Source organism: Chroicocephalus ridibundus, chromosome 9 (assembly GCF_963924245.1).
Source record: "Chroicocephalus ridibundus chromosome 9, bChrRid1.1, whole genome shotgun sequence".
Classification (NCBI taxonomy): domain Eukaryota; kingdom Metazoa; phylum Chordata; class Aves; order Charadriiformes; family Laridae; genus Chroicocephalus; species Chroicocephalus ridibundus.
Genome location: NC_086292.1, coordinates 46,894,206 through 46,914,972, shown reverse-complemented (window position 1 = coordinate 46,914,972; position 20,767 = coordinate 46,894,206). Strand labels below are relative to the sequence as shown.

The window sequence follows — 20,767 nt, the reverse complement described above, 5'->3', positions numbered from 1 at the left end:
CTGTTAAAATGGTTTTCAATAAAACTTCAATTTCAGTAAGCGTTGCTCGTTCTGACTATGCGAGAACAGCAGCGTGGCTCACCGCAGTCCTGGCTGGCCTCCACAGAAACCTTTAGAAATTAAGAAAATCAGCACCTTCTGCTTGAATTCACCTCAGGCTTTAATTATAAGGTTGCACCGGTTTAGCTCTAAGTTAGAATTATGTATGTAGTATTTTTTTTAAACAAACGAGTAAGACGTAACTAGTAAGTTTTAGCGTAAAATCTGGATTTATTGAAATACAGGCATTATTTTTCTCTTGAAATGCAGTAAAAAATAAATACTGAGTATTATGTGACAAATTGGTCTTTAAGAAAATTGTATGTCCTTGTCAGAGGCTGTGTAGATAACCAATAACCAGCCTTATCTTATACTTTTCAAGCTGTAGCCTAGGGATTAAAGAAGTTGCCTCTTTGATTTGTAAACAGTACATGTAGGTTAATGTACACTTATAAACAATAGTGTGAAGAGTCAAAACATTAAAGATCACACCCTTAAAGTTCCAAAAGGCCCAAGTGGCAGCCTTTGACTCTTCCTCTGAAATTCCCACCCTCATAGGGACGTTATGAACGCATCTAAGACACAAGTGATAGACACCTCCCCCCAACCCTGCAAAGAAAAGGTAAGTAAAGAACATTTCTGAAAACAAAAGCTTTCCCCTCAATAACTTTAAAAAATGGCAATTAGAAATTTACATACAAAAATGTGATGTAAACAAGTTACAGCAAAATAGTGTGGTATTTCCTGATACTCACAGTATGACAAGTTGAGAGTCCCTCACTGAAATTCTGGTACCCAGACCGTATGCCATAGCAGAGAAAAATCTCCCCTCTGCGTAAAGAGGCGTTTTTGATGGCTAGCATTTACTGATCGCCGCCTTTCAGACCAAGCAGGGAGCAGCAGCGATGCCAGCTCTTTGTGACAAGAAGTCCTTGGGTGGCAGCCGCCTTCTGAGGAGCAGCGGAGCAGGGGTTTCTCCTGCAGCTCTAAAACCAGCCGAGGATGCACCAGCTGATGGCGCCGCTGGTGCCCTCCAGGTTACATCGCTATGCACTTCCGTGGAGAGGCAGAGTCTGCGTTTGCTTTTTTCCGAATGCTTTCTGTAAAAGAAGAGGGAATGTTCCGCTGCACAGAAAGTATGAAGCCAAACCAGGATGTGTTAATTTACCACAATAAAAGGAAAAGAAAGAAATGTAATGGTAGCAAGGGGGCAGGACACGGTACCTTCCAGCTCGTGTGAACTGGCTTCACTGAAGTTTTCCTCTGTGTATGTTGTGTAGCCACAGAATTCAGGCAGTGCTCAGTGTGCGTCATTTGAAGGAAAACAAAAGTATTACCTGCTAAATCTCTTCTTCCGATCCCCACAAGGCCTTCGTACAATCCCTTGATTGGATTTTCTCCTGCCGTGATCACGCCGTGGAGCCAGATAAGCAGCATTCTGTGGCCATGCTCCCTGTAGCTTTTAGTACCTGCCAAGATCAAACCATAACTGAAATCCTGCACTTGCACAGCCCTGACCAGAGCAGATTTCTGAATGGGTGGGTTCGGACACCCCTCCCTCCTCTTTGGATTTTACTACGATGCTCTGAAGTACAGATTAGCTTAATTCCTAGTTGTGGTGCGATTTCTAGATTAACGTTAAATTTAACAGAGTGGGCTGTGAATGAGCTTAGGCTCGTCAGACAACCATTCATGGCAACACAGAATTTCTGCCTTCAGAGCATCGTGCAAACTACAGGAGTCCTTACAGTAACCGAACCAGTCGTGATCTGTTTCTGAAATGCAGAACCTGCTTCTGCTAATGTATCCCTTAAATTCTAAATGGGACTTCACTACCTTCTTGGTTCATCTCCTTAAAAGAAAAACCATAAAACCAGCACGTTGCCTCTGTCCTATAGAACAAGAACTGCAGCAAGAACTCGCAGGTCTGGCAGCTGCCTCAGAAGGAGCAAGCAATGAACCACCAACCCCCATGCTTGTGTGCTTTCTCCTGGACAAATTCCAGTGTGTAGATAACTCCACATTAATTAAATACAGGCTTTTTAACCTAATCTTTTGGTTGCTTCAAACAAGCCATCTGATTTTCCTCATGCTTTGCTATTCCTGCAGACTTATCTCCTAGAAACGCAGTCCCAGTGAGGGAAGGAAAATACCTGGGCAGTGTTTTATACCTGTCCATTGTTGCTCGATGGCCCTAATGTGGGCATCAGTGAATTTCCAGTAATGTGCCAGCTTCTTCCATTCACCAGGTTTGAGGTACTTAGTAGCTAATCTCCACATTACTGAGCGTATGTGCTGCGTTTCCAGCCTATGGTCTTGCTTGAAGGTCAAGTGCTTTGCCACCCAGGAGTCAGAATCACTGTTCAGGTTGTCCTGCAAAGCCAGAACAGGGGTTTCAGTTGGGATGCAGCACGGGTACCTGGAATTCTGCAGCCTCCCACACCCTCAGCTCTGCAGGTCGCTGTGAGCTCATTCTGGCACAGCACTTTTTTTTTTTTTTAATTCTCTTCATTCTCTTGTTTCCCTCTGTTCTAATCATGCATGTTAACAAACGCTGTTAACAGCAGCTTTGCCATGGAAGCCCAAGCCGATGCGATTTGCATTTCTACAGTGCCTTTTATCTGGGGCTTGTATGCAGAATCATTTAATTAAATCTCCTTGCTCCCCTGCAACATAGGGGCGTGCTCACCTCCTTTACGTGCCAGACTGCAAAGAGGCTCAATGACTTTCCCTAGGGCTGCACGGAAACCCATGAGAGGGCCTCATATACGCAGCATTACTGCTGAAGCTGGGCCTGCGCCACAGGTTTACGCTCTCCCTCCCTTCCTTTTCTTTCCCCTCTACAGCACCGTCTTTCCTGGTATGGGAGGATGCCCAAAGTCTTACGAAGACACAAGGGATGTGGTGTTTGGCTGTGCTTTCAGCACACTCTCTGCTCAAATTGGCTCAGGCACAGGTTTGGGGTAGGCAGGGTTTCCGTGGGGGACTGGGGCTGTGCAGCTGCGCCTTGCACACGGGGCCATGGGAGGAGAGACACGGCTGAGCCATACTGGGACACACAGGAGGAGCAACCCTGGCCGCGGGGAAGTTTGAGAGGGAAGTCGGTTGTACAACTCCAATAAGAATTGATCGCCCCGCTCACAAGGGCTGTCTCCCTCCCACTGCTGAAAAACTCCCCACCTCCCACTTGGTGACCTCGAACCAAGCATTTTCCTGCTCAGTGCTTCAGTTTCTCCTTCTGGGAAAAGGAACCAATGCTATCCTGCTCCCTTCTACACGACTTTGGGGACAGCTGCCAAAGAATCTTTGAAAACCCTTGTTCCCTTCAGCAAAGCCTGGAGTTTTTAACAACAGAGGCTTTTTTAAATAAGGAAAGCCTTAAGCAGATGTTGTTGGCACGGTAAGGACTTTTGTTTTTCTTAAGGTGATGAAAGCGGAGGTCAGGCTGTCACAGGATGTCCTGCATTTCTTTCCCTTGTGATGGTTGGTAATGTGGAGTCTCAATGGAGGGGATCAAGCTACATCTGCCCCAGGAAACTCAGGGGATGGTGGTGTAAGCTACTCACCTTCTCCCATTTGTAAAACCGATCGGCTTTGATAATCATGTCCGCCAAGTTGATGTGATTGCCTCGGGCGGCAACATCCAGCGATGTTTTCCCTTGCTGAAATTAGAAGGGGGAAAAATGATCTGGAAAAGACCTTGCACACTTGGGAGGTACAATCTCCATGCCCACCCGGTGGTCTGTAGTCGCAGGCAGCATGGCCTATTGAGCAATGCACCCAGCCGGGATGAAGGGCTCCTATTCTCCACCTGCAAGCACCTCACATGTGAGCCAGCTTCGAGCTACTGCGTGCAGGGCACAGGGAGTTATTTTCTAGGCTCTGCAGCATCTCCTCTGGTGCCGCGGGGGATCTGCCCGCTTGGCAGGAGCGGCTGGGAAAGCATCCCATAACCCACAGTGGATGGCAGGGTGCTTTCAGGCTCCCAGCAACACGGGTGCAGCCGTCAAAGGACCAGCTCAGCGCTACAGTCCAAGGCATTTTATATCCTTTTGCACAGCAGATTTGCTGACACGTGGAACTGAAGTGATTTATACAACCTCATTAATTTTACAGGCTCCACATCCGCGTGATTAGGAACAGTCTCCTAGGAGAAGCACAGGCTGATGGGACTATGAAAATGTAACTACGCTCCTTACATGATTTTGGAATGGGCGGGGGGGGTTTATATTTATATCTAAAAGCATATAGCAGAAAGGAACAAGATTTTAAAGTTGCATGAAGGAAAGCGAGCCAGCCCAGCCATTGGGCATGCCAGTGAGAACGAATCTACCCTCAACTGGTAGCAGAAACCCAATTTCACACAGAAAAGGGTGAATGTGTTCCCTGCACGGAGTCTCACTGCGGTTCCACAGACTGCTGGAAGGTGGCAAACATTCACTGCAGCTGAAGGCCATTTCAGGCAGGTGGCTTTGAGTCTGTATGAGCTTTAACCCCCTACGAATGGCAGACACTATAATAATCTCTGCCCAAGCCCCCTTCAGCGTTTGCTGGGCACACACCACGCTTTCAGGCTGCACACAACTTGCTTGATTCCTCTAGAACTCCTTCCGTTGATCTAATTAGAGGGCAAAAGCCCTGACTGCCAGTGCCAGATCTATACCAAGAGATACTTTTAACCTACTAAAACGTGTGCTGTAATTATTGAGGTATATTATTTATCACTATTCAAGAAGATCTTCGTTATTAATGTGCATGATAGCACAAGTAGAAGGAACTAGAACAACTTTGAGAAGAAAAAGTTTGTTCCTTGTGTGAACTGTCTTCTACGTTCCTAAGAATCAGTCTCTTCTTTCCTGGAAAACACACCAAAATAACCTACTCAGCAGTGCTTCATGGCCTTATCCCTAGAGATATCCAGATTTTAATATTATTACTAGCCTCGCTTGAAAATTATGAAAAACAGTGGCAAAGACCATCCATATTTTCCCTCCATACCCCATAGAATCTATTCACCCATGGAGACGTTTACCTTGTCTGTTAGCTTCAGATTAACTCCTGCAATGAGAATCATCTCGGCAATGTCCTGCCTGCCGTGCTCTGCAGCGATGTGGAGCGAGGTCTGCTGCCTCTGCAGAAGGAGGGTGAAAGGACTGAATTTCAGAGAGGGACATGTGTGAGGCTGGAAGGATAGGACAGAACAATATCAAGAGGAACCCTTTCCCCTCTATCCCTTTTTAAACTGAGGGCCAAACACCCTCCTACCTCAAACTGGACTGGGTTCCTCAGGCTGAGCAGAACCGGTCTGTCCCTGACCCAGCACCAGCACTAGGAAGCCTCCCTGATGACATTTCAGCCTAAAGAAGGAACCTCTTCAGTTCCATAGAGCTCCCTAGGGTCGCTTATAGGACTATATTATTTCCTGTTATTTAAACAATTTCTGTAGGCAGATAGTTTGGCCAAGGGAGGAAAGGACCTGTGCCAATTCTTTGTTCCTGGGAGACAGGGCCTAATGTTTACAGTGCATAATGCGTATGCACTGTAAACTGTATGTACCTTGGGACTGTTCAATGGAAACAACTAAAATCAAACACAAAATGTGGCAATTTTATGGTGTCATCAGGAGAGAACATCACTAAAAGAATGAACATTCATCAAAACATTATAAACAAGCTACATAAAGCAATTTGGTGACACAACCAGCTACCTCCAGGCTTGCCTTCCATTTCGGCCCCTCAAACATTTTGCAGAATATCTTTTGGCCTGAAATTTCTCCCACCTACTTCCAGCAGGGAGGAGAGAGCCTGACTATGCAACGTTGCTGTGCACAGGTCCCAAGGACATGGCACAACCCACATGTTGAATGCCACCAAGCGATTACCTCACTGCAACGCTCAGAATCGTTTCACGGGTTTCACATTTCCTAAGTTGTGCTTCCAGGTTTTCCCCATTTTAAAGCATTCCTCTTTAGCCCTGTCCCCAAGGTGATCAAATCCCCCATGAAACCAGTTCACATTTCAAAGACAAAGAACAGGAGCTGCAGTCTTACATTATCTGGAATGTCAAGGTCACACTCTGCGTCGATGAAGAGCTTGACCATAGCTGGGAAGTTCTGCAGTACCGCAATGTGCATTGCTGATGCATTTTGCTGTGGAAAGAAGACCCTACAATTAGGAAGAGCATAGATCATGGCACCAAAAGGACCATGCTGTGCCCTGCATGTGTTATTCTAAGAGGGCTGCGAGCCTGGACTGTGGGCAGACTGGGGATACTGCCCCATAAGCCCAGACCCCACAGCAGCACTGGTCTTTACAGAGTTGCTTTGTGCTCTTGAACCGCTCCACAAACTGGCTTTGCCTTTTTGTAAGCAATGAAAGCATCGAGCGGGACTTACATGATTAACAGCGTCTGTGTGGATTCCTGCGCCCATGAGGATCCTGGCGATCTCCTCGTAGCCGTGCAGTGCTGCGTAGTGAAGGCAGTTCATCTTCTTCTGAGAGGCATGTCAGAAGAGATGGGTATTAGTCAGGACTTCTTCTCAGAGGCTGCAGCTGTTACAGACTATCCGCAGAGATCTCCCTGCTTCCTCCTGCGATCTCCCCGTGTCCCCATAATGAAAAATCCATAAAGATTGTCTCCGCAGCCAAAGCGGCTCCAAGGAGCTTCACCTGCCTCTTTGTACAAAGCTGTGTGTACTTTCCTCTGGACTCCCTGCGCTATTTCTGAAGTGCTGGGCATCTCACGGCCTCACCTGACAATGGGTGCCCTCCCTGGGAGGCCACAGGTCTGGGCAAAAATCCATAATATAGTGTTTGGAAATGGAATCACCTCCACAGAGCTCACCTGGGTTTGGGCATTGACGTCGGCACCTGCTTCCAAGAGCAGCTTCACACAGTCACTGTGACCTCCCTCAGCAGCCAGGTGCAGAGCTGTAAGTCCTTCCTGGACAAGGCAAAAAAGGGGACAAGCAGAATTTCTGTAGACAAGGCCAAGACAGAGCAGCCCCTGACCACTGGTTCTCCCTTCTGAGGGCTGCAGCTCATTTCTTTAGAAGAAACAAGCAGAATTCCTAAGTGATTTAATCTTGTTTTATTATTGCTCTTCGAACAAAGGGCAGCTCATCTGGGGGAAGACAAACACTACCAGAATTACCACAGAAGGTGGCTTCCTTTTTCTTTCAGATCTTAATCACAATCAAATACACTTTTCAAAGACAGTAACCAAATAAGACTAAAAAACTGCTGATAAACTTAATCGGGAGTGTGCCCCGGAATAAGTAACAGTGCTACTAAGCCAATATTTGCTATCTAAATCGTTAACTACGTTCCAGACACATAATTTTCCAAAGTAGGTCTGTCCAAGAGAGATGTCAAACAGAAGGTCCATATGTTCAGTGACTAAATCAATACTATAAAGCATAGTGAAGTTTAGTTTAAAACACACTCAATAACCATTTAGGCACTTGAATGTACAAGGGTCAGGGAGAAAAAGGAAGATTAAATGGAGTGATAAGGTAGGTCAGCAGATACAGCAGGAAGAAAAGGCAACACTTTAGAATTGCATATTGGTCTAAGAAGGATGTTGCCTTTCACTGATACTCTGCAAGCGTGACCTGCATTTACACACGTACGCATCAGATAAAATCAGCTATTTTCTCAACCTCTCCTGTCAATACCGACTATTCAGCCTGATGACTGTGGCAGAAGAGTATTTCTGGGGAGAGAAAGGGTGAAACTGATGTGGTTTTCATTTGATTTAAATGTACTTACTGAGTTCTTTTCATCAAGGTCCACTCCAACACCTATAATCTTCTGCAGCACAGAAAGATTGCCATTTTTAGCAGCTAAATGCAATGCTGTATTTTCTTCCTGAAAGTAAATATCACTTCATACATATATGTATCACAGGACTGAGCGTTCATACACCGCAACCTTGCACAGAATATATCCAGGGTGACTGAACAGGAGGTTGTTAACAAGTAGCAAGAGTCTGAAAGTGTCTTCTAATAGGTGCAGCAGGGAGGGAAGAAACCCAGCTATCTTAAACTGGAGCACGGTCCACCAGGCTCACTGCCTATCCTGTCTGAAAAGTCCTGGAGAGAAATCCAACATGGACTGAGGCGCAAATGGCTTGCAAGTGGATAGGGAAGAAAAGCCCTGACATACCCCAACCATAATTACAACTGCTGACAGCTTGCCTGCACGAGCCTCATTTGGTAACCTGTTCCCTGACTTTCACATCCTCCTTGGCTTTTACCTCCCTTGCGTGTGGTTTTATGCCCATACCTTGTCTTTGGCGCTGTGAGAACAACCCAGTCCAATTAGGAACTCCACCACCTCCAGCCGCCCATACTCTGCAGCCAGGTGAAACGCTGTCCTGTCCATCTTTGAAAGGAAACAGAAAGAAAAACAGCCCAAGAAAGGCTCAGAAAGCACAAGATTACATCATCTGCTGCAAGCAATATAACAAGGCCTTGTGCGATAACCCAGTTGCACAGCAAGCTTAGTGTCCACAGGGTGGCGGAAAATGCTGCACTTCAAAAATAGTTATCTTTTATTCTGTTGCTAACTGTTATTCTGCTTTACATTTGGGATGACCCTAACAAAACAAGGTGAACTGAACTACCCACTGGGGCTAACAACTCCACGCACTTTGGTGTCGCCAAACACTGAAGAACAGATCATTTCAGTGTTTATTTCACATAAATAGAGGATGATAGTTCACTAAAAGCAACTAAGGATAAAAAAATGTAATTATTATCTGAGACCCCAGTTATCAAGGGAGTCAGAACCCCTTTCAGGGGGAAAGGGGAAAAGGCAGATCTCTTGTGGCCTCATTTAACTCCCAAGCATCAGAGTGGGGATCACTCTGGGAACCATGAAGGCCACGGAGTAGAAAAGAGTGTGTTCGCCTGTGTTCCTCCTACGCTGTCTTCAGGAACAGATCAGCTAAGGCTGGAACATGCTGGGAGAGGGCTACCCTTGGTTATTGCTTGCCTACAATACAACCCGAAATTTCAGCTGCACAAGAGAAGGACACTGAAATTCCTGAATTTATTCTGCTAAAAGGCTACACTGGGAAGCCTTAGCTGCTGACGCCTGACCAGAGCCAGAATCCCCATCATCCCTAAGCCCCGCTCCACAGGAGGGCCAGAGCCTGTGTGGGATACCCTCGGTACTACGGGAGTAGCATCTGACTCTGGGTCTCTTCCCAAAAGCAAGGGCAACATTCCTGCTAAGCTCAGCAGACCAAGAAACAAAGCAGTGAAGAGCCTTTCTACCTTGTCTGTCTTATCCACATACACGTCCTCCAGGTCCTCCATGATGAACTCCATCACCTGGATGTGTCCCCTCTGAGCCGCACAGTGGAGCAGGTTCCTGCCATTCTGGAGAGGAGATAAAGGACCGTTTGTTTAACAAGTCCAAGATAATGGGACAGTCTCTTTTAACAACCCGCTCCGGTTAGCAAAGACCCATTCGATGCCTCCCTGCACCTCTAGAGCTAAAACAGTTTGTGCTGCAGACAGCAAGTTATGACTCTGAAGTATTAATGCTCCTTTTCCCAACCAAGGTCTATTTTAAAATTCACAGTAAACCCATTTCCCATTTCTGTAACACCTTCCACCTCAGCAATGCACAAACGTGAGCTGAGAAAGCCGTGTAGATCTCTATAGCTACAATTATTACACCTGGTTTAGGAATAAAGCAGAAATGCAGATGGCCGTCCCCAGAGCAGATGCTGTCACACGGGATCACCCTGGCTCACAGCTCGCTCTCTCTCCCCCCCATGACTGTCCGGAGCTGTGTGATGGACCCACATGGGGAGACTCTCTCACCCTATTGACACAGTTAATCTTGGCCCCAGCATTGACGAGGATCTGCAGGACACGGAGGTGACCAAACCAGGCAGACAGCAGAAGCGCATTCATTCCAAACTGGGCAGAAGAGAAAAGAGATACTTACAGCTAAACTGCAGCTACCTCCATCCCCATCCAAGAGAGAAGCTGTCCCCCTAGCTTCATTAAGTTTTCCAAATACTTTTGTTTCTCTCTGGGTTTTTTTTTAGGCCCACTTTCTTCAATTACTATTATTCCTGCCACAGATGGTCGCAGCAGCTGAGCAGAGACCTGCCTCTTGACTGCCACTTCCTAGTCAATGGTGCGTATTAGCCTGGTTGTTATGGGGGAAGACAGAACTTGCTGGCTGTCGCTGTCTTCCCACAAGCCCCAACAACATGACCAGAAGCAGCCGAGCATCCCCATGCTACACAGAGAACCTCATAGATTTTACCAGCCGCCTCCTCAGTCGCTGTGCATGCAAGGAAAAGGTGAAAAGACAGAGCACAGACACATCTGAAAACAAGGCTTGCTCCAGAAAGGCACTGCACCTGCCTCAGCAGGGAGGCCACAGCCTGCAAAACCTTGTGCCACCCACCCAGGACTCAGGTGACGTCTGTCACTGCTGTCCCAGCACTCAGTACCCAGCGTTCCCCCAACACAAAACACATTTGCAGGACACAGAAGGGAGATTTGCCTTCGTACACTGTCTTCGTCATCCACCGGGACATCGTGATCCAGGAGCAGTCGCACAGCATCCACGTTCCCTGCTCCTGCAGCCCAGTGCAGGGCAGTCCGGTCTGTCTGGAAGGGAAGGAAGGAAAGAGGGAAGGCTGATGTATGCAGAGGGCATGCATATCCACCAGCCTTCCTGAAGGCCAAAATCTCCTTTGCCAGAGGAGAATGGAGCCGGAATTTCTCACACTGTGCAGGGTTTTCTTTGGACATAATCCTCTGTATCTACACTCTCTCGTCAGGTAGACAGGTTCTAGTTACCTTCTATTAAGAAACTGCAGTTATGGACTAAAATCAAAACTGACCCTGAAAAGAAAAATCGAAGGGTCATTGTTGTGGGTGACTCCCTGCTGAGCGGAGGGCCTGATATGCAGACCAAACCCGCTTCATAGAGAGGTCTGCTGTCTCCCTGGTGCCCAGGTAAAGGACATCATAGGTAAACTTCCCACCCTTGTGAGTCCTTCAGATTATTACCTGCTTCTGGTCTTTCAGGTGGGAAGTGATGATGTAGCTCACAATCAATTAAAAGGGATTTCAGGACCTTAGGGCAACTGGTAAAGGAATCAGGAGCTCAAATTGTGTTCTCCTCCATCCCTCTGACATTAGCAATGGATGAGAAAATATATAGGAGGAGTCAACAGGTCAATTCATGGCTTCCAGGACTGATATTGTCGACAGGGCTTTGGATTTTACGATCATGGCTTGGTATATGTGGCACCAGAGCTGCGAGCAGCTAATGGGATGCGCTTGTCCCAGAGTGCGAAAAGGATTGTGGGGAAGGAGTTGGCAGGGCTCATTGATAGGGCTTTAAACTAGGTTTGAAGGGGGAAGGGGTCAATAATTTCATTCTTGCCTGTGACAAACAGTGGGGCAGCATACCAGGGGCAGAGGGGTGGAGTCCTGGTAAGGGCTCTCAACTTGCTGCTCTGAGGCAAGCCGGGGACGATGCACCGGGACACCCCAAGGGAATCAAGGGGGATTCGCACAAGAGGGTGACACGGCCAGCCAAGCTGAAGTGCCTCTATGCGAATGCACGCAGCTTGGGCAATAAACAGGATGAATTAAGGGCCACTGTGCTGCTGGAACGCCATGACATAGTGGCTATTACTGAAACTTGGTGGGATGATTCCCACGACTGGAATGTAGGGATAGACGGATACATGCTCTTTAGGAAGGACAGGCAGGGTAGGAGGGGAGGAGGTGTTGCCCTCTACATCAGTGACCAGCTAGAATCGATGGAGCTCCATATGGGGAAGGACAATGAGCCAGTTGAGAGTGTATGGGTTAAGATTAAAGGGAAGACAGGGGAAGGTGATGTTACAGTAGGGGTCTGCTACAGGTCACCTGACCAGAAGAGCCAAGCAGATGAGGCCCTCCATAGGCAGATAGAAGTGGCTTCCTGTTCACAGGCCCTGGTCCTCATGGGGGATTTCAACCACCCTGACATCTGGTGGAGGGACAACACAGCAAGGCACCACCAATCCAGGATGTTCCTAGAATGCATTGATGACAATTTCCTCCTCCATATGGTAGAGGAACCAACAAGAAAAGGTGCTATGCTAGACCTCGTTCTCACCAACAGGGAAGGGCTGGTGACCAACGTGAGGCTCAGGGATAACCTTGGCTGCAGTGACCACGAAGCAATAGAATTTAAGATCCTCGGGGCAACTAGGAGGATGTATTCCAAGCTTATGACCCTGGACTTCAGGCATGCAGACTTTGATCACTTCAGGGATCCACTGGCCAAAGTGCCATGGGACAAAGCCCTAGAGGGAAGGGGGGCCCAGGACAGCTGGTCAGTATTCAAGGATCACCTTCTCCATGTTCAGGAGCAAAGTATACCAACAAAGAGGAAGGCAGGAAAGAATGCTAGGAGACCTGCCTGGATGAACAAGGAGCTCCTGGACACACTGTCACGCACAAAGAATCTTTACAAGGAGTGGAAGAAAGGACAGCTAGAACGGGGGGCATATAAGGAAGCTGTCCGAGCAGCAAGAGACATGGTTAGAAAAGCTAAAGCTCAGTTAGAATTAAATCTAGCCAGGGAGATCAAGGGAAACAGCAAAAATTTCTATAGGTATATTAATGGTAAGAAGAAGACCAGGAAAGGTGTGGGCCCCCTCAGAAAGAAAACTGGAGAACTGGTGACAAGTGATATGGAGAAGGCCGAGGTTCTCAACGACTTCTTTTCCTCAGTCTTCACTGGCAAGGGCTCCAGCCACACTCCTGGAGTTACAGAAGACAATGGCAGGGGTTGGAAAGAACTGCCCGTTGTAAGTGAAGATCAGGCTCATGACCATCTGATGAACCTGAAAGTGTACAAGTCCATGGGACCCGATGGGATACACCCACGGGTACTGAGGGAACTGGTGCATGAGGCTGCTAAGCTGCTCTATTATATTCCAAAAGTCATGGCAGTTTGGCGAAGTCCCCACTGACTGGAAAAGGGGAAACATAATCCCCATTTTCAAAAAAGGGAAAGAAGGATGAACCAGGGAACTATAGGCCAGTCAGTCTCACCTCCGTGCCTGGTAAGATTATGGAACAGATCTTCCTGGAGGCACTGCTGAGGCAGAAGAATAATGAAGACGTGACTGGGTACAATCAACACGGCTTCACCAAGGGCAAATCGTGCCTGACAAACCTGGTGGCCTTCTATGAGAAGGTCAAAACATCAATAGACAAGGGGAGAGCAACTGACGTCATTTACCTGGACCTAAGCAAAGCCTTTGACACTGTCCTGCATGACATCCTGGTCTCCAAGCTGATAAAATATGGGTTTGATGGATGGACAATTCAGTGGATAAAGAACTGGCTTGACAGTGGCACCCAAAGAGTGGCTGTCAGTGGGTCCATGTTCAAGTGGAGGTCAGTGACAAGTGGAGTCCCTCAAGGATCAGTACTGGGACCGGTCTTGTTTAACATCTTCGTCAGCGACGTGGACAGTGGCATTGAGTGCACCCTCAACAAGTTTGCTGACCACACCAAGCTGTGTGGGGCAGCTGACAGGCTGGAGGGAAGGGATGCCATCCAGAGGGACCTTGACAGGCTGGAGAAGTGGGCCCATGCCAACCTCATGAAGTTCAACAAGACCAAGTGCAGGGTCCTCCATCTGGGTCGGGGCAATCCCAAGCACCGATATAGGCTGGGCAGTGACTGGCTTGAGAGCAGCCCTGAAGAAAAGGACTGGGGGGTGCTGGTGGACGAGAGGCTCAACATGAGCCATCAGTGCACACTTGCAGCCCAGAAAGCCAATCGTATCCTGGACTGCATCAAGAGAAGTGTGGCCAGCAGATCGAGGGAGGTGATTCTCCCCCTCTACTCCACTCTCGTGAGGCCCCACCTGGTGTACTGCGTCCAGTTCTGGAGCCCCTACTACAAGAAAGATATGGATGTGCTGGAACGTGTCCAGAGAAGGGCCATGAGGATGATCAGAGGGCTGGAGTACCTCTCCTATGAAGACAGACTGAGGGAGTTGGGGTTGTTCAGTCTGGAGAAAAGAAGGCTCCAAGGAGACCTTATTGTGGCCTACCAGTATCTTAAGGGGGCCTACAAGAAAGCTGGTGAGGGACTTTTTAGGATGTCGGGTAACGGTAGGACTAGAGAGAATGGATTAAAACTAGAGATGGTTCAATTCAGATTGGACGTTAGGAAGTTCTCCACCATGAGGGTGGGGAGACACTGGAACAGGTTGCCCACAGAGGTGGTAGAAGCCCCATCCCTGGAAGTTTTTAAGGCCAGTCTGGATGGGGCTCTGAGCAACCTGATCTAGTGGGAGGTGTCCCTGCCCATGGCAGGGGGGTTGGAACTAGGTGATCTTTAAGGTCCCTTCCAACCCTGACAATTCTATGATTCTATGATAAAATGACAGCACAGGAATGAGAAACATGCTGATCATGAATAGACAGATTGAATCCCAAGGAACCTACTGGTCAACAAGGGGAGACCTCCACCAGGAACTGAGTTAGTCCCACAGCCCTGGCATACACAGATAGGAAAATCAAAGCCTTCCATTGCAGCCATGTGTATCTGGAACATGGGTTCCAAGGGGAACCATAAATTATCCCCCTCCCTCAGCACTTGCAACTTTGCAGTCTGGCCAGGATGACAGTGCTGTGGGTTTCAGCGTGTTGTGAAACTGCTCAGTTGCCACAGGCCCTATTTAGCACTTGGGTGGTGTATTTTATAGCATTGACCAATTGAGCAGCTAATAAGAACAGCAGTGTTAAGCAGCTGCAATTCTGAAACACACCCTCAGCACTTCCGGCATCTTAGAGGTGGAAAAACCCAGGACTTACATTGTTTTTGGCTTTGATGTCAACCCCTCTCCTGATGAGCTCCTCCATCCTGGCCGTGTCATTACGCTTCGCCGCATCATGGAACTCCTTCTCTGAATGAAGCACTGCAGCAGGGACAGAAGAGCGGGCATTAAAACAGTGCTGTCATGGAGCATGGAGCAGCATGCCCCAACAAACCTCCCCTTCATCTCACCGACCCCAGTGGCTTCAAGGAAGGATGGCTGCAGAAAGATTCTTCCAGCGAGAATCCCAGCCCTACAGATGTTGGCGTTTTCTGGATTCGTCCCCTAGCACTATCTCCCCTTCCCTGAGTACCCCTGTGTTGCATCAGCGCTCTTCCAGTCCTACCAGCTTCTATTCTAATTTGGTGTCTTTCTCTGCATGGGCTTGCTCCAGCTGTAAAACCTTTTGATCCATTATGTCCATGTCCTCTGGGCATTCTTGCAGGCCTAGAGCCGGTATGAGGGCTCAGGCAGATGACACAGACCCTTTCCTCTATCCTTCAACTTACACCCCACTGCTCTACAAGGAGGCCTTTACACATGGTTGTCCTGTGCCGGGCAACCTGAATCAGCCAAGCAGCACAAAACTGCCAGCCTGGCCTGTGATTAGTGTTGCATCTCTTAATAGACCGTGGCAGTTCTGAGCACAATTTACCACAACCGGCAGTATTTGTCCTGCACAGTTAGGCACAATTTAAGGGTGTTAACTCTCCATGCTGGGCCTTGCCCCAGCAATCTTCTCCTTGATCGAACAAACCTTCCTGCCAAGAAACGAGAGCACGGCTGTGACTCTGGGCCTGCCGCAGCCCCACAGGGAGGCTCTCATGGTTTTTGGCAAAGCTGGTGTCAGTTTTTCTTGGACTTAGTTTCTGCCCTAGTGCTTTTGGGAAATTCTTTTGAGAGGTACTTGAGGCAGACCCTCAGCCTGTCACAGCCCGCTGGAGAGCTGTCTCACGCTCTGCTCTCTTCTACATTTCTGCAGATCTCAGGCTGCAGTTTGAGGGTAGCAGGGACTCAATGCGATTTCATTTTGTATCAACACACTAACCACATGCCATACAAGAGGCATCAAACCATACTACTCTTCCCATTCCACCACACGGAGGAGATAAGAGGCCTGCTGCCTACATGGCACCGCGCCACTTCTTTCTGCAGGGCACAGAAGGAAGGCACCCCTGCTGTGGACTCTTAGGGTAGCAGAGGTATAACCTCATCTTCCAATTTCTGTTCCTCTTACCTTCAAACAAAAAAACCTTTTAGCTCAAGAAAAACACAAACAACACAAATCTTAATACCAGAGAAGGTCATTCAAGAGCGTTGGACCTACTGCTTCCCTGAAGGCAGCAGGATTTCTACACTGATTTCTGCAGGAACAGGATTTTCTGTGCTGTATATTGAGATGCTGTTCTCATCTGGTGAGGTGTATTAACCAACTGCGTTTCCACACTGCGTGGACCCTTCAAGTGAGAGGAAATGTCAGGAGAACTTGTGAAAAACTTGTGGAGTTTATGTTAATTATTCACACCAATGGCTACACACATACTACCCCCTTTCAAATGCTTATCTCCATTCAGTGGAGTAAACCCTGTACTTCAGTTAAGCAAATGTTGCTGCCCCTGCTTTCCAGGTGACAGAAATGTGTTCTTACGTTTTATGATCGCACAAAGCATCATTGTCAAGCGATAACAAATCGCCCCTTGACTTGTTTATTCTTTCCTCTACCTGTGAAGATGCAGTAACAAACCTTGCATTGCTAAGGCTGTAGAAGCCGCAGTTTATTTATTCTCAGCAACATATGGGAAACCATCTGATGGTCAAAGTTTCCTACCTAGTGTCCACACCAGCAAAGCCAGCCCGGTGAATGTAAATGCACTTCACATCATGGCATGGACCCATCCAACAGCAGCATTTCAGTCTATATTTAGCAGTTTTTCCTTCTCTTTTGAGCTCAGGCTCCAGGGTGTTTCATACCGTATGGTACTGAATACGAATTCAGTTACCCCAACCAGCACGGAAAACAATTTAAGCGATTTACCCTCAGTGCAATGCACCGTCACACTGTCAGTTTATTATGCAAGAGATTTAAAAAGGCAGCAAAGGAGAAGAAAGGCATGCAAAGAAATGCACTAAAGCTGTTAGCTGGGCTCTACCGAGGCTGCAGGACACAAAGACAACCCAGTACGGCCGGGGGCTGGCCGATAAAGGCGGCCACAATGCCGAGGTCGGGGGTACCGGCGTTATTTGCAGCATCCTTAGGGGTACGGGATGCTTTGGGGCAAAAGCGGTGTCGATTCCCGCGTAGGTTACACACCTGCTTTGTGTCCGAATGGATTCTTCTAAGTCTCGTTATTCTTTAAAGCACCTCGGCCCAACCTGCGCCCCCTCCCAGCGCCCGGGGGAGGCAGGGGCCGCGCTCGCCCTCTCCCTCACGGAGCCCTCTCCCTCACGGAGCCCTCTCCCTCACGGAGCCCTCTCCGTGACGAACCCCCTCACGGCGCGGCGGCCCCGACCCCGACCCCGGCCCCGGCAGGGCAGCCCCCGCCTCGCCCCTACTCACGGGTGTCCCCCTCGGACGCCAGGTCGTCCCCCATGCCGCGGCCCGCCGGCCCCGCCGCCGCCTCAGGGCGGGCTGGCTGGCTGCCGCTGCCCCGCCGCCGCCTCAGGGCGGGCTGACTGATTGCCGCCGCCCCGCCGCCGCAGAGCGCCTCTGTAGCTGTTATTTAAAGGAAAATAAAATGGAAATAAATCCTCTTTCGGACAAACAGGGTGTTTTCGGGACGTTTGGGGGTGACTTGAGGGGGAAAATCCAGATACTGCCATTTCGGTCAGGGGGCAGCAGGGCCGTACCTCGGCTGCGGCCACCCGTCACCTCAGCGTGGCTCGGCTTGGTGCTGCTGCCTGGAAGCTGTGGGTGGTTTAATGCTGTTTCCAAACCGATTTGGGAGGAGAAAGATTTCTGTTCTGTGGGAAATACGAGGTGGGTTGTGGGTTTTTTTCCCCTGAAAGCAGGGTTCAGGGTTTGGCATTTCCAGGGGATGAGGTGCTCCCACCTACCACAGGGCCGGGACACGGCAGCAGATGCAGGAGGGGGTTAAAAGCACTCTTCACTCAGAGTTGGAGTTAATTCTCCTGTTCCAGCACCTGGATCTGGTTTTGTCTTTTATTTTCCATTTTGATAGTAGGAGGAGGGTGCACCAAGCAGTGGCTGAACTGAGGTTGGGGGGAGAATCAGATCTGTTTCGGGGAGGTCTGAGGTAGGCAGAAAAGAAAAAAAAAAAGGTCCAAAACAGACCAAAAAAGAAATCACAAAACTGGGTGCTTGGTCCTGTCCATGTTGTCCGTCTCCAGGCTGGAAAGGTGCCGCTGCCTTTTCACGAAGGACAAGGCAGTAGTTCTCCTGGCGGCAAATCTTTCCTGGAGGCACATGGGGACCCCCCTTTCTGCCACAGCCATTTCAGTGCAGCCGCTGCGAGGTCTCTGGTGTGGGTCTGGCCCCACAGCTTTCTCCCCGTATCTAATTTATCAGGGCAAGTGTGGCACACTGGTGTTCCCCACTGCGTGCATTTTCTGGCCTTTCCTGTGTTCGCTTGCATGCACTCAAGTCTTGCCACGGATATGGGATGACACGTTGAGTGACGGCCTTGGGTCGATTGAGTAAATGCTGTTGTTTGGTCTTCAGATGGATGGGAAGGTGGTGTGAGGAGAAAGGACTAACCTGTTCTGCCAACCCAGGATGTGCAGGACTGGGAGGCAGGAGCTTAAATCATGGTAGGACTTTGGTTTCTCCTGTGTATGGCTTTCCAGTGGCCAGGACAGCAAAGGCGAGCAGACTGCAGAAGGGGGGTTTCTCTGCTGCTGGCCTCTGGATAGGAGAGGTGACATCGGATTTGTACTCCCTCCCTGCACCATGCTGGCCTACAGACTTGGTCCTTGTCATGGGCCCCTCTGAGCCCTCAGCAGGACTCCCTGGAGGACTCTCCCCATGCCCTCCATCCTCGCAGTACTGCGGGTTCTGGCGGCGAGCACACACTCATGCCGGCGACCACATGAGGGTGCCCGTGCTGTTCACCTGCCACGATAAACAGCACGAGCAATGTACTCCAGGGTGCAGATGGGGCTGTTCCCTGGGCTCAGGACAGTTTTGGGGGACACCCCTGTCCCGGGGACCCTTGTGCGGGTCCGTGCTGCTGTTATGGTTTGAGAAACCCACAACAATTTGTTGTTATTTAGACAAATGCTCTATCACCCGATGATCCCTCCCCACCCAGGAAGGGGAACTGGGGACAAACAAGGAAACACAAGGGTTGAAATATACATAGATTTAATAGGATAAGACTAAATAATTAGCATTAATAATACTAAAGAACCAGTATTGATCCGATACCAATATAAAATAGACAAGGATCATACTGAGCCCCTTCTATGGGCAGGAAGCTGTGCGCTCCCAGCAGGGGACAGCAAATGTCGGATGTGTGAGCACTGCGGCTTCGGGAGGAAGGGAAGGGCTCAGGGCTCTGGCATCAGGGTGATAAGTTCTTTGGACCGCTGCCATCAAGGGAGAGAGAGCACTACACAGCAAACTTTCTAATTTATATAGAATGTGACATTCATGGTATGAATAATCCTCTTGGGCAGCTTGGGTCAAGTGCCCAGGTTTTGCTCTGTTTCATCCTTGCACCGGGCAAGGCTCGAAAACACTGAGACCTTGAATGCCACATAGCATAGCTGGCTATAAAGTAAATATTTTCACAAATTCAGTCACTAGAGTCTTCTAAAAGTGCAATTTTCCCAAGCATTAGTAGAGAAATTAGTCCTGTGTTGCTCAAACCAGGACAGCTGCTCCTGTGAGACGGTGTGGGGCGCGTTTGGTGGGAGATGCAGGGAGGCAGGCAGTGTCAGTGAGGGGACGCGGAGACCCTCTGCTACTTCAGAAACATCCCTCCGTGGGCACAGCCACACCAGAGCTATCTTCAGGGCAGGGAGCAGCAGGGCTGAGCTGGTGGTTTCCATCCCATTGAAGCCCCCTAACGACGGTCTCTGTCACCAAGCACTGTGCTGGAGCAGCTGGCCCGCTGCAGGGACCACAAGAAGGGCTTGTTGGCCTGTCCGGCTGTGAAACAGGGAGGTAAACCCTAAGCTCTTGAGTGTGGGGGTTTATGGCTAGCTGCTGGTCTCAGAGCTTTGGATTTGTGTTTTGTTTTTCTTTTATTCAAATTGAATTTTTAAAAAAAAAAAACCTCTCCAGTAGGAAAAGCAAACATAAGGTCTGTCTGGATAAAGGGGAAGCCTTTCTTATGTACAATAGCCCAGTGGGTAGAGCATCCTCCCTAAGGAAGAGGGAAAGCTAGGTTTGATCCTTGCTTCTGCCGGAGGGGAGAAGCAAACCCTGGTCTCCACAAGACTCCAGAGAGTACTGCAAACAGCAGGCTGCGAGCATGTCTGGTATGGAGCGTTTTTCTTGCTCTTTCCTGTTATTTTAAATAATTAATGATTTGATGGAGCAGGGAGTGGAGAAGGCAGGTGTCCCGTCTCCCAGGAGGGCAGTCTGTGCACCCGGCGCGGCGAGACGCAGTCTTGCTCTCTCTCGATGAATATTTAAGTGTCTTTAGCCAAATTGGACTGGCGCCAGCAGGAATGACTGAGAAGGGCTGAGCCCTTTCCCACTGGGCACCCTAGTGCCTGGGGGCTGGGGAAACAGGCCTGAATAGGGCAGAGCGAGAATAATCCCAGCTTATACGGACGTACGGTACCTCCCAGCCTTGGGTACGACCTCTGGCTCTTGCTAGTCTTTTGTTACGCTGTAAGAGATCCTTGGATGGGAAGCTGTCCGGATTTAACCTGGCGCTGTTAATGTCATT

At 49.0% G+C, this 20,767-nt stretch overlaps 1 protein-coding gene across 4 annotated transcripts; it reads right to left on the bottom strand.

Moving 5' to 3' along the window:
* Positions 1-111: 111 nt before the first annotated feature.
* Positions 112-17,794, bottom strand: ANKDD1A (ankyrin repeat and death domain containing 1A). 4 transcript variants are annotated; one of them, XM_063346402.1, is made up of 16 exons: positions 17,757-17,794; positions 17,467-17,622; positions 14,908-15,011; positions 10,580-10,678; positions 9,875-9,973; positions 9,320-9,424; positions 8,325-8,423; positions 7,809-7,907; positions 6,883-6,981; positions 6,434-6,532; positions 6,089-6,187; positions 5,072-5,170; positions 3,606-3,701; positions 2,211-2,412; positions 1,377-1,508; positions 112-1,139 (listed from the first exon to the last, which is right to left on the bottom strand). In XM_063346402.1, exons 2-16 carry the CDS (start codon positions 17,498-17,500, stop codon positions 1,078-1,080), a joined length of 1,527 nt encoding a protein of 508 aa, XP_063202472.1. In that variant the 5' UTR covers positions 17,501-17,622; positions 17,757-17,794; the 3' UTR covers positions 112-1,077. The 4 variants fall into 4 exon arrangements, with proteins under 4 accessions (XP_063202472.1, XP_063202473.1, XP_063202475.1 ...); XM_063346403.1 differs by having other exon boundaries at positions 6,434-6,529; XM_063346405.1 differs by lacking the exon at positions 9,875-9,973.
* Positions 17,795-20,767: the final 2,973 nt, after the last annotated feature.